General features: G+C 37.8%; 1 protein-coding gene across 2 annotated transcripts in view; it reads right to left on the bottom strand.

The window, feature by feature from the left end:
- CBFB (core-binding factor subunit beta) overlaps positions 1–12,384 on the bottom strand; it is a 47,374-nt gene extending 34,990 nt beyond the window's left edge. For both annotated transcript variants that reach the window (XM_032486489.1, XM_032486488.1), the window contains exons 1-3: positions 12,027–12,384; positions 11,713–11,799; positions 6,840–6,956 (exon numbers count right to left, since the gene is read on the bottom strand). In XM_032486489.1, coding sequence (XP_032342380.1) covers positions 6,840–6,956; positions 11,713–11,799; positions 12,027–12,104 — 282 coding nt within the window. In that variant the 5' untranslated portion in view covers positions 12,105–12,384. The remainder of the gene's footprint in view (positions 1–6,839; positions 6,957–11,712; positions 11,800–12,026) is intronic.
- Between the last annotated feature and the right edge of the window lie 765 nt (positions 12,385–13,149).

Here is a 13,149-nt window from a genome sequence, read left to right as displayed (position 1 = left end):
AACATGGATGAATTTCAAAAGCATGTTGCTAAGTAACACCTAGACACAAAAAAACTACATATTGTATGACACCATTCATATGAAATTCTAGAAAAGGCAAAATAGTAGTAATAGAAAGCAGACAGTGGTTGCCTGGACCAGGGGGTGGGAGGACTGGCTACAAAGGGGCATGAGGGAATTTTAATTTAATTTCTGAGGTTATAGATATATTCTGTATCTTTATAGTGGTAGTGGTTATACCACTGACTGTACACATTTGTCACTGAATTGTACACCCAAAACAGGTAAGTTTTGTTGTATATAAATTACATCTCAATAATGACAATTGAAAAAAAATCAATTATGAGAGAAAATAGAAAGCAGTAAAACTAGAATAAAGCAGCCCTACTCAAAACTTAACTTCTTTGGTTGATAACATTTCTTTATCCTTGTAGGTTTGAATTAATCACTCAATAAATCCTGGGGTAGGAAACAGAAGCAAAAAAGGGGAGAATTAAGGATGTTTTTCTCAGACATTATCTTCTCTACCTTGGAATATATAATTAAGGTATGGCCAGAATGAAATTTTATCTTTACACTAAAAGGTAAATCCAGGCAAATAATGCAGTTCAAGAAAAAGGGAAAAGATCGGTGCTGTATGTCAATTATATCTCAGTAAAACTGGAAGAAAAAAGAGAAGGGAAAAATAGAGTACATTATCTACAAATACTTCAGAGATACATTTACCACATATGCAAATTAATGTAACTCTAATTAGAAGGTACTATGACATCCTAATTTTTGAACATTACTTACTCAGGAAGTTAGTCAACTCTCCTTGGCTTGAAAATTTATTGAAATAAAACCTTTTCTTTAAAAATATAAGCAATAAGGCTTCTAGTTCTAAATTTTATGATTTGATTATTAACATATAGTATACTTAAAACATATTTTAAAAAACCCAGATTACTTATTTTAATACATGAAATCATTGATAACTAAATGCTATAAAATATACTTCAAAATACTTAAAGTCTAGATTTTAATTGAATCAAAATAAAGTCTAGATTTGACTGACAAGTTAGTCATAAAGTTGCCTCAATTTCTCTTGGGGAAAATCACATTTTGAAGGGTTACCACAGGTATCTTTTATTTGGAGTGACTGGGTTGTTTAAGTCTCAAGAAGTAACTTGCTGCTGAGCCTAAAGAGAGATTTCTCAAGGCTAACATCAAGGAGTGCTCTAAACACTGCCAAATTATGAATGGTATATAAACAGACACAATATTTATTTTGGGACAAAGATCCTGCAAGAAAGTAAGCAAAACACTCCAAAAGAAGCAGTCACAGACCTTTGGAGAAGACATGTAAAACAAGAGTCTGTCCTCATTGATTAAATCAAATGCTGTTAAATTTTGCTTTGCTATTTTATGCTGATGAAAATGAATGATAAAAGATTTTTAAATATAAAAGTTCAGAAAGAAAAAAAGTAAAACAAATGACTTATCAAAAGTTTTAAAAGTAACTATTATAATGAAATACACTTTATAACAACTCCCAATGTCTACTACTGTTATTTGACTATCAATTAAAATCATAAGTTATAAACAGGAACACAACCATAAAAAAAGTTGAATCTCTTTTTCTGGGACCAGGTAGTATATTCTAGATATATCTAGATAAGACTATATAGTACATTCAACTTCCACAGGAAAAATGGTAAACAAACAATAGCACCATAAAGTTCATTTTTTTCAGCTTATAAAATATTTTCACAACTGTTATCTTTATGCTCACAAACTAGGATCATGTATTAAGCACAAATAGCCACTAATTCAAAAACCTAAGGAGGCTTAAGAAAAATACAGAATGCGTGCAATTAATCTGACCACTCAAGACTATTAACTTATGGTCAGCTATAATCATTTGCATTTGTTTGAAATAAAAATTTGAAATAGGTCCTAAGAGGAAAGATCAGAGATTGGGAGTTGCATGGTCTATAAAAGTTTAACATAGGAACGATTTAAATTCTTATTTGTTGCCTTCCTTGCCTTCTAACAGCTAAATCAGAGGAAAGTAGTTTAAATTAAGGAAGAATTAAGAACATTTTGACTGCCTACGTTTATAAAATACCAGAATGTACCATTTGGGAAAGATGTAGTCTTCTTAACATTGTACAGCTACCTGAAGTGAAGCTGACTTGAAGGCACCCTATAGCACTGAAACTCCACGGTTATCTGTAATCTCACCCTACAAACCCATCAAATAGCCTACCTCTGGATAGGGCTTTACAATTTAGAAGGCATTTTCACATATTCTTGTATCTCATTTAATCTTCACCTGAAGTATATGAATTGGGCAGATATCCTGATTCCCATTTACAGATAAGGAAAACAGCTATAATTGTCTTAACTCATACCTAGAGATCTTTCCACTGCACTGTTTATTTTACACTTTTCTGAGAAAGATCGTTATTATCAATGTAGACAGCTCACTAGATAGCTGGGTGAAAAGTTTCAAATATATTTGATAGATTATAAAACTGGGTGCTCTGACTTGATGGTCAGTTATCTGTTAACAGGCCTTCCTAATTGAAGATCTTCAGTTTGAAAATATTCCTACAGACACAAAGGCAGAAAGAATGAACAAAAGGACTGATTTTGCTAAGCCCATTTTCTTAGATCTTAAAGCCATATTTCAAATCAAACAGAATATGGAGCTTCTGTTTCCCATTACCATTCTAGTTTTTTCTGAATTCACTAAATGTAAATGAATATTGTGGCAGCCAGCCTCCAAAATGGCCCCAATGATCCCAGCTTCCTCCCATGTGTATGAATAAACCACCTCGTCCCTGCTGAGTGTGGGTTAGACTTAGTGACTTCCTTCTAATGAACATAATTAAGACACAAGTGATTGGAGAACAGGTCATAAAAACCAGGGTGACTTCATTCTTTTTCTCTCCATGGAGAAAACACAGAACTAGAAACTGAAGTCACCTACCAAAAGTCATCTGAGTAAGCTTGGAAGGGGATCCTTTAGCTCCAGTCAAGCCCTCATAGACTGGACAGCCCCAATAGCTTGACTGCAATCTCATGGGAGACTTTGAGTCAGAACCATTCAGTCAAGCCACTCTGATTCCTGTAAAAAGGTACAAAGGAACTTTTGGGGGTAACTGAAACATTATCTGGATTGTGGGTGGTGTTTTCATGGGTACATACATTTGTTAAAACTCAAATTATACACTTAAAATGGGTGCATTTTTGGTACATAAACTAGAGTTGATTTTTTTTTAAGCCACTGAACTTGAGATAAACAACAAAGGGTTACTTACAAAAAAGTAGTGCATACACTTAATAAGTTATGGGTGGGTGGTGATATAATGCAAGCTGCAACAAGCTTCCACCACAAACTCACATGTACTAAACTGCTCCTCAAAATTGTTCCACCCATAGATTTTCCTGTCTCAGATGACAACAATCCCATACTTCCAGTTGCTCTAACCAAAAAAGTTGGGAGTCGGTATCTTGACTCTCACACTCTACAATGAATCCACAAGCAAATCCTGTTGGCTCTATCTCAGAATGTACCCAGACTATGACTACTTCTCATCACTTCCACTGCTACAACCATAGTCTCTCACCAAGATTACTGTAATAGCCCAACTGGTCTCCCTGCTTTACTCTTGCCCCCTAAACCTATTATTAACCCAGCAGCTAGAGTGATCTTTTTTCATTCAAAATCTAAGGCAGATCATATCATTCATCTGCTCAAAAAGCCGAAACTACTTTCCATTTTACTCAGAATAAGTCTGGGTTGATATAATGGCCTCCCATGGTCACATAAACTGGCTCCCTGCTATCTCCTTAAACCCATCTCCTCCTACTCCTCCTCGTTCAGTCTGCTTCAGCCACACACAGTCCGCTTGCTGTTTATCAAACATACTATGCATGTTCCCACTCTAGGGCCTTTACAAGGCTGCCTTCTCTGTCTGGAACATCTTTCCCCCACATACCTGCATGGCTTATCATTCCCTAACCACCTTCAGGTCTCTGCTTAAACATGACCTTCCTTACCCAGACTATCCTATTTAAAACTGCAAACATTTAATAAATAAAAATTTAAAAAATAAATAAAAATAAAATTGCAAACATTCCCACTCATTGATCACCTTTATTTTACTCTATTTTCCCTTTTTTTCCCAGAGCACTTACCACTTTGTAACGTATTTCATAACTTACTATGCATATTGTCTACTCCTCCATTCCTTCTACAAAACAACTTCTAGGGCAGGATCTTTTTCACTGATGTATCTTAAGTGCCTAAGACAGTGTTCACTCAATACATAGAGTAAGTGTTCCACAAAGACCTTCTGAATGAATGAATTTTTGAGTAATTGTGTCAGGTACTCAGCTAAGCACTTTAAATACACTATTTTGTTTAATCACTAGGGCAACCCTGGGAGGTATGCACCAATCTCGTTTTATAATTGAGCACCATAAAGATTAAATAACTTGTCCAAAGTTACACAGCAGTAAATGAAGCAGTATATGAAGCACTTACACCTAACTCCAAAGGCTTAACCACTCATATTCTCAAAGCTGGGTATGAATGGGAAGAGAATTAAGCTGCTTCAGGAGGTAACTAGGCTGACAGTATGTAGAGGACAATGATTTGGGATCCAATATAAGGAGCAGAGGCAAATAATTAATATTTACAGAAATTCCTTCCATTTACTTTGCTTCTAGTCCTAGTCCTATGGGGACAGATATAAATGCTAACGGTTATCAGAAAAACATTATAGAAAAGGAGGAAGGGAAATAAGAGACCTCAAAGCCTGAGCTCTGTGGATGAGAAAACACAGGTCAGTATATTTTCTCTAAATTCACTGGCATACTTTTCCTGGTGGTATAGAGCAATATACTAGCAGGTTTTTTCCCCCCATTAAAAACTTTTTTTCTAGATTCTCTAAGTGTTGAGAAAACTATATTTGAGAAATACACATCTATACATAAACATTTACAGATTTAAATCTAAGGAAAAGATACAGATTTCTGTCAGCATTAACATCCTTGGAAGACAGCCATGTTCATTTGTTTATACACTGTCTATGGTTCCTTTCACATTGTAACAGCCGACTTGAGTAGCTGCAAGAGACCATATGCCTGCAAAACTGGAAATATTTACTATCTGGGCCTTTACAGGAAAAACTTATAAAACAAATAATAAAATATAAGTCTCTTGATTTCTTGCATCAGGTCTATTGCTTTTGTTGATATATTTGAAAATATATCCTCTAAATTCTAGACTAAGTTACACAATATTTTTGTTTTTATCGATCATATAGCTGAAAATATCTCAATGGTTTAAGTCTGAAAATAACGTAGTCTTCAGTGAACAGACACCATTAAATTAATTCAATGAACTTTCTAGTGGAGTTAACACCCATCTACTAGTTACTAAATACTAGAAGATTTCAGTAACACTGAGATGTCAATCTTGAAGTCCTAAAATAGTTAAGCATAAAAGTTGAGAGGAAAGGAATTTTTTTGATTTATGTCTTTATTATCTGTACCACCACGTTAAACAAACTTTAAGGAAGTGATGAGGAAAAAAATAATTTCTTCATTTAGTTACATATTCATGCACCAAACAGATAAAAAAGCAATAATCCTACAAGGACTTCCCAACTTCTCCTTTATATATAAGAATTACCAAATAGTAAAATCTTGAACATTTGCTTTTATTCTTCCAAGCAAACAAGCTGATACATAAAAAAGCAAATTACTTACTTATTATTCATTTTTAAATTCTGTAATCTGTTTTCCCTCTCCAAAAGATCAGCTGGTTTGTCACCCACAAAAGATCAAACCTTATGTCATACAATTAAAGGAAACAAAAACTCTTCATTGTATATATACACAAAAATCCTTTTCCTAATACAGCCCAAAACAAAAATCTTAAGTTCCTCAAAGGTTAATATTTAGATATTTCTTATGTTTTGCAAATAAAGTCATAGGTTATGCTAGTCACAACATTTAGACAAGTAATTCAGTAAGTTAATAAAAACAGGTATGGAAACACACTGCAAAGGAAACAGGAGAAACACAGAGTGTTAACATGAGGTCAAAACATTTTTTTCCTTTAAATATTTTACTTCAAGAAGTCCATTTCTACATTAAAGGATGAACCAATCTAAGACATTATTCATTAACATTTCACCAAAATCATAATACATTTAACTTAGATTTTAATAGGGCTCTCAGCTTAAACATTTTCACCTACATCTTTCATATCTTTGACCTAAACTTTCAATATAAAAATTTTAAGACATTTATTTGTTTTCCCAGAAGCTTCTCCTCAAAACAAAAAAGTTATTTCCAAGTTAATGTTTTCACATTTTTCTCAAAATTAAATTTGCTATGTTAACAGAAGTAGAAAGTTACCCATGAATTATTTCTAAATATTAAATTTTAAGCCTACAGAGCATTTCCCCATTTTTCTCTAAATTTCATTTTTTTTTACACTATAGTCACACACACTTTAGTAAAACAAAAAATTTCTTGTCAACACTTTTAAAGGAATTAAGTTTTGAAAGTTACATGTAAGAAAGCACACTACTCCTTAATGGCTAGAACTTTCTATGGTGAATGTTATATATATGAAATTAGTAATGAAATGATATAAAAAATTTGACTGATTTTTAAAAACTGCATTATATCTTGACAATATGGAATGAAAACAAATCTAAACATATGCCTGTATAATCAGACCTGTGATCTCTTTATTAAAATGTAAATTAACAGATAATCTCTAATAATGAAATAATCCACAGTATTTCAAATTGCAAAGAAATGCTTCCTACCTTGCCTGCTTCTCTTTCTAAGTCCACATACTCCCGGCTAGGTGTTTGTCGCTGTTCTCCCTGCCAGCTGGCCGGAAAAAACTGGAGAGACAGATTGGTTCCTGTGGCCACAAAAGCCTTTTAGAAAAATCAATACAAACAGGATCAGGAGCAAGACATTACATAAATTATGCAGGCAGTCATTTATTTTTACATCAGTTTCTGTCTTAAGCCAGGCAGCACTGAGATTACTTAAAAGCAAAAAACATGCACTCATCATTTTTCTTAAGTATTAAGTTACAAACATCTGATTCCATTTTGAAGACATTTGCCATTGGCTGCTTAAATATAAAATCAGACATGAATCAATACTTTCTTTCAGGTCATTTTTTGCTGACGTTAGTATCACGCACTGCTAATGTCTAACCAGAAGCCACCATTACTGAATTTTAAAACTTGTATTTTTAAATGTGAAAATCACTGAAGAGCTAAACATCTTGAATTTTTAAGCATACCACAATTTAAAAGTTGTGTAAATGAGACATTTTAATTTTTCTTGATTTCTTTTGCTCAAGGAAACACAATCCTCCAAAGGCCATGTTAAAAAGGCACTTGGGACTGTCTCTCCTCTGATAAACCATGCATTAGCTTGTGATGTGTCATGACTTCTCATCTCTCTAAAACCGTGGATGATTAAAAAAATAAGCATTTTCTAAAATTTGACTTTTGGAGAACTGGATCTGACGATAACAAAAGAGTACTTATCTAATACTTATAAAAGATTTGGATGGCACAGCTCTAAAACCATTTCGGATAAAGTGTCATTCTGTGTAGGCCCTGAGCAATTTAACTATTTCCCCTAAGTGAAAAATGGAAATAACACTGTCCTTCCTCCCCAGGAAAATCTGAAAGAAATAAATAAGTAAAAAGCATTTTGAAAAACAAAAACAAAAACAAAAACAAAACATACTTTCATCATCTAAATATTTGTAAGCTCTTCTTTGTTGAAATCAGAGAACTTTTTGTTTTATTTTACTAATTAAGGGTCTAAAGCATAATTTGTTTTCAAGCATAGAGTCTTCATCTGAAAGAAAGAGGTTCACATTTTGGGCAACTGGTTTAAAGCATTAGCTGATTCAGCTATCCATTAGTTCCCCTGATGACTAACAGCTTAGATTCTTTAGACATAAAAACTATAGTACTTCCTATTTACATGATTGGTACTATAGGTACAACTGTCAACCTAACTGCTAAGTCTCTACGGACATCTTCAACGGCATTTCCTTAGTCAACTGGGATACCTTTTCTTGTGGTATTTTGTATGAATGGAGACTGAAGAAACATCAATATTACATATTAATCTTAAGAAAAATCTTTGCCCACTATTAGCATCAGTTTCAAAAACAATCATGTGAAGTGAATGAAGTGAACTAATAATAGATCAAATGAAAAGCAGACACTAGGAGGCAAACTGCCCCTAGGCTGTGTGACTTACTTAACTTTGAACCTCAGTTTCCAGTAATTTGTAAACTGCTTAGCAGAGTTTCAAGAAAATGCTACATACATGTATTTGCTAATACAGTGAGAAATAATTTTTTATAGTTTTTCTTTTTAGGTTTTTGTTTTGTTTTGTTTTGTTTTGGGGGGGAGGTAATTAGGTCTATTTAAATTTTTTTTTTAATGGAGGTACTGGGGATTGAACCCAGGACCTCATACATGCTGAGAAGGCACTCTACCACTTGAGCTATACCCTCCGCTCAATGAGAAATAATTTTGACCTAGGTAAGACAGATTTTTCAGCCAGAGATAATGAAATACTCAGAGCAGAGTGGTGGCAGATAAGAGATTCTGCCCATGAATGAATATCCTGTCAAAATCCCCTACACAGGTTTCTTCAGTGTTCACCTAGTAACAGATTCTTCCACCACCAATGTAACCCAAATCAGCTCTGTGCTAAGTAAAGACATTCTGCAGCTTTTATTACCTCACCTCCTGTCCCAAGGCCAACCTCAGAAGAGATTTCCTGCTTCATCACTTCATGCCCGTTACCTCATCAACATCCCTCTCTCTGAGACAGAAGAGGTAAAAACAGATCATTCTAGAATAGCATTTCCCAAATTTATTGGACCACAAAACTCTTTCCTTTAATGGAATATCCACAAATACAAAGATGTTGGGAAAATTCTGTTTGAAAACATAAAAATGCCACACTGGTGTAAATGTCTGTATGCAGGATTTCCAGGATGTCCCAACCACATTTTATAGGTTTCGTAAATTGTAAAACAGCACACCTGTGCCAATCCAACATACCTTTTATTCCTCCATCTTCAGTATTAAAAGTACACAGATTTTTCTGCTTTCAGAGTCACCATACCTAAGTTTTTTTTCCTTTTATTAATCATTTGTGTTGAAGATATCTCTAACTTTCTTACTACAATAAGAATTTATATAAGGGATGGGATAAATCAGATTTTACCAAATAGATTCTATCCTTCATCCATAATCACTTTTATTTCATGCTATGATGTGGAGTTTGGCTAAGTTTTATAGCTAAAAAGAGATAAGCATCACAGCCCTTACACTGTTTCACATCCAAATACAAAATAAATTCTTCATTAACTTCACTGACAAGGAGATATTCAAAATAAAAAGAATAAAAGGGGAAAAAAGGGTTGGGAATAGTTTGGGGAACTATGTATATTTTTGTCATATGTCACTGCTATCAAAATAGATGCAACATAAAGCCTTTTCCACAACTATTTTCCACAACCAACTAAATAAAAGCCACAGTCTGTTTATAAGACATAAGATAAATTTTGGGCCTTAAATTAAATAACATCTAAGTTCAAATAATCAAGTACTCATGATGCAAGACACTGCAAAACCTGTACAGAGTGGGTATAAATAGAAATAACATGGTCTCCATCCTCTAGGAGCTAGAAATCCCTTAATTTAAACGTGGGTAACCTTGAATTACGGGGGGTGGGGGACTAGAAAGTAAGGGAAATGTGAAATTCCTTTCCAATACAAATAGCTACATTATTCAACAAATTAAGATGTGCTGTCTTAATTACAATTCTTACACAGATTTCAATCTACCTTCTTTAACCTTTAATACCTGTCAGAAATGAAGAACGTATAAAAATTTGTAGGATCAGATATTTGGAAGAGGGGAAAGCCTACAATTAGAACATCTGATTTATCCCTGAAGAGAAATTTATGACAAATACAAGCAACTTATAATACTGCTATAATATTAAATTTATATCATAACATAGTAATTCAAATATACTGAGTTAAATTATACTTTAAATTCATAATTACATGCAGTAAAGTTTGATATCACAGAAAACATCCTATTAGCTATGTTTCACTAGGTTTTTCAAAAAAACTTCAGCTTTAAAAAATTATGATAGCACTTTTTATCTCATCTTTTATACTTATATCAATTACCTCCAAGAAATTCATTGGTGAGGTATATCATCCACCTTTTGCAAAAGGAAGCCCAGACAAAGGATGATATAATCATTGAACCAACTAATAAATGATTCTTCTCGTACTCAGTGCCAAACCCAGAAAGTTATTTGTTCAATATGTTTGAATCATATAACTATTACAACTACTCAAGAAACTGAAAGTGGGCTAAAAGCTGGAGATTTCTTTTCATAATGTGCAATAATGACAAAATATTCTAGAGCTCCTAATAGATCTGGTCAGTATCTTCTTATTACCTGTAATACAATTCTAAGAAGTATTCATTTTAAATATTAAAATATTCTTTAAAAATAAATTTGATTTCAGTGATGAAACGTGAGGTATGTGACGTATCTCAATAAAAAGATTCTCTACTGTACAAGGGGGTGGGGAAAGTAAATGTTCCAATATGTCTTCCTATTGTTAACCTAAATTCAAACTGAGCCTCTAGCTTCAAAAGCCTGCAGATGCAATGGCCCAAGTCACGCAGTAGATAATCAATTCCATAATACAGAGCTTCAACTTTTTTTTTTTATTAATACTCAACCTCTTTTCTTTAGTTTTTTTCCTTTCCACTTGTGGCCTCATCATTAGCACTTTCAATAGGACAAACCAAAAAGAAATGACAAGAACTAGGCCACTTTAATTTTTTTCAACATAAGGTTTGGTGGAGGTGAAGCACCATATCTACCGCCTCAGATAAACCGTGGATTGCAAGTCCATGCAATTCTTTAGGGACTGCAGGCCTTAAACGGGACATTTTTTAGGTTAGGAAGAAAAAAAAACCTACAATGGTTTCCTTCTGATTCTCCTGAGGCCTAACATTCTAAGAAAAAAAGATGGTACGTTCTTAAGGGCTTCTCCCCTCCCTCCCCATTGGAACAACAGGTAATTTTGGATTTGCTCTCAGATTTAGTCTCAGCCCTACCGAAAGTGAGACAACTTCTCATTTAGATTTACGAAAAATCTAGCGTCTAAGAGACAATCGTCCAAGAGTCAGAACCTTGAACGAAGCTCGATTCTTCTTCCGAGTGAGTTTTCTTCTTACTAATACTCCGACCCTTTAATCTTTAATCGGTGTCACAGACTATACAACGACCTTTCCTTGTTTTGGTGGGCTCCGCTTTGAGTTCCACTCGCGGCAAAGTGTTTGCCGAGTCTTGTCTGGGAAACATCATTCACTCGTAGAGGGCTACAGGGAAGCATTTCCCCGCGAGGACGCTGCCCGCCAGTGTCTAGTTTCGCATTTTGAATCCCGAGTAGGAAGTGAGACGGCGCCCGCTCAGTTCCGGGAGCCGCGGCGTCCGCGGCGCCGTCCGGAACCGACCTGGGCCGCGGCGGCCCCCGCGCAACAAGTGATCAGCGCACGCGTCGCTCCCCCGTGCCCCGGGCCCCCAGCGTCCCGGCCCCGCCGACTTACTATTTCCGAGCGGCCGTCCCGGCAGGCGTTCTGGAAGCGCGCCTGGCGCTCCTCGTGGGGCCGGTCCCTGAAGCCCGTGTACTTAATCTGCAAGGCAGAGACAGCCCGAAATCAGAAGCCAAATCCGCGACGCCGCCCGGCCCGCGCGGCGCCGATAAGGGCAAGCAGAGTCTGCGGGCAGACAGCTGCCAGAGCGAGATTGCCCCTTGCCCGCGCGCCGACACGGGGCTCCCGGGGGCCGCGCCGCCCAAACTTTTCTCCGCCCGGGCCCACTCGGGGCGCGCCGCGGCCTCCGCGCCACCCGCCCGCCTCACCTCACACTCGCGGCTTAGCTTCCTGAAGAACTCCTCGTTCTCGAACTTGCTTCTCTGGTCGGGCACGACGCGCGGCATCTTCCCGCCCTGAGGCCGAGCCGGCCGGCCGGGCTCCGGGCTCCCGCGGGCACCCGCTGGCCGGCTCCGCGCTGACCGACTGACCGCCCACCCGCGGCGCCCTGACTCTCGCTTCCCTTTGTTTCCAGCGCCCGCCCGCGTAGGCTCCTGCTCCCAGGAGTCTGAGGTGTCGCTGCCCGCTCGAGCCCAGCCCACGCCGCCGCCGCCGCCGCCACCGCCTCAGCCGTTGCCTACCGCCCGCGCTGACCCAGCACTCGCCACCCCCGGCCGCCGCCGCCACTTCCTCTCGCCGCCCACCTCGCTAGCCCGCCCGCCCCGCCCCCGTCGGCCCCACCCCTCCTGCTCGCGCGCCCGCCCGCTCCAAACTCCGGCAAACAAAACGCACCATTCACAACTCCGCGACCCGCGCCGCGCATGCGCCGCCCGTCAGCTAGCGGGGCCGCTAGGCTGCAGCGAAACCCACCTCCTCCAGCCGCGCGGTGCGGCCCTCTTACCCAACCCCGCCCGCGGGTCAGTTTATATGGAGTTTCCTAGTGGGGATCTGCCCGTTCCTGGAGTCAGGGAGCAGACCGTGCAGGTCCTTTCTTTCCACCGCCTGGAAGTTTTGGGCCTCTCAGCAGCACGGAGTAACCCCAAATTGTCACCTGAACGCGAGGAAACTTAAGTCTTTGGAGGGATGGGAAGGGTGTAGGCAGTGCACATCGAAGACTAAAGGAGGAAAGAGACCAAAGAATCCAACTATCTGCATCATGGTGGAAAAGTCGGAGCTATTGGAGTGAGAGGGCCTTAAATGGGATCTCATTCAACTCCCCTGCCTGCTGGCTGGGGCCCTTAGGCAGACAGTGGACCTCTACTCCTCAGTTTGCGTATTTCCAAATGGCAGACACTCACAAGCTCACAGTGTTAGCATGATGGCCTTTATGTAGTTCTAGCATATAATAAGCACTCAATAAATGTAAGTTTCTAAAGAACTGAATTTATTCAGTTTCTAAAGCTGAATTTATTATACAACCCAATGCCAGTCCATATATTTGCCCAAATGTGC

This window comes from Camelus ferus, chromosome 9 (assembly GCF_009834535.1).
Source record: "Camelus ferus isolate YT-003-E chromosome 9, BCGSAC_Cfer_1.0, whole genome shotgun sequence".
Taxonomy (NCBI): Eukaryota; Metazoa; Chordata; class Mammalia; order Artiodactyla; family Camelidae; genus Camelus; species Camelus ferus.
The sequence above is the reverse complement of the archived record's forward strand: the minus strand, read 5'-3'. Positions and strand labels throughout refer to the sequence as shown.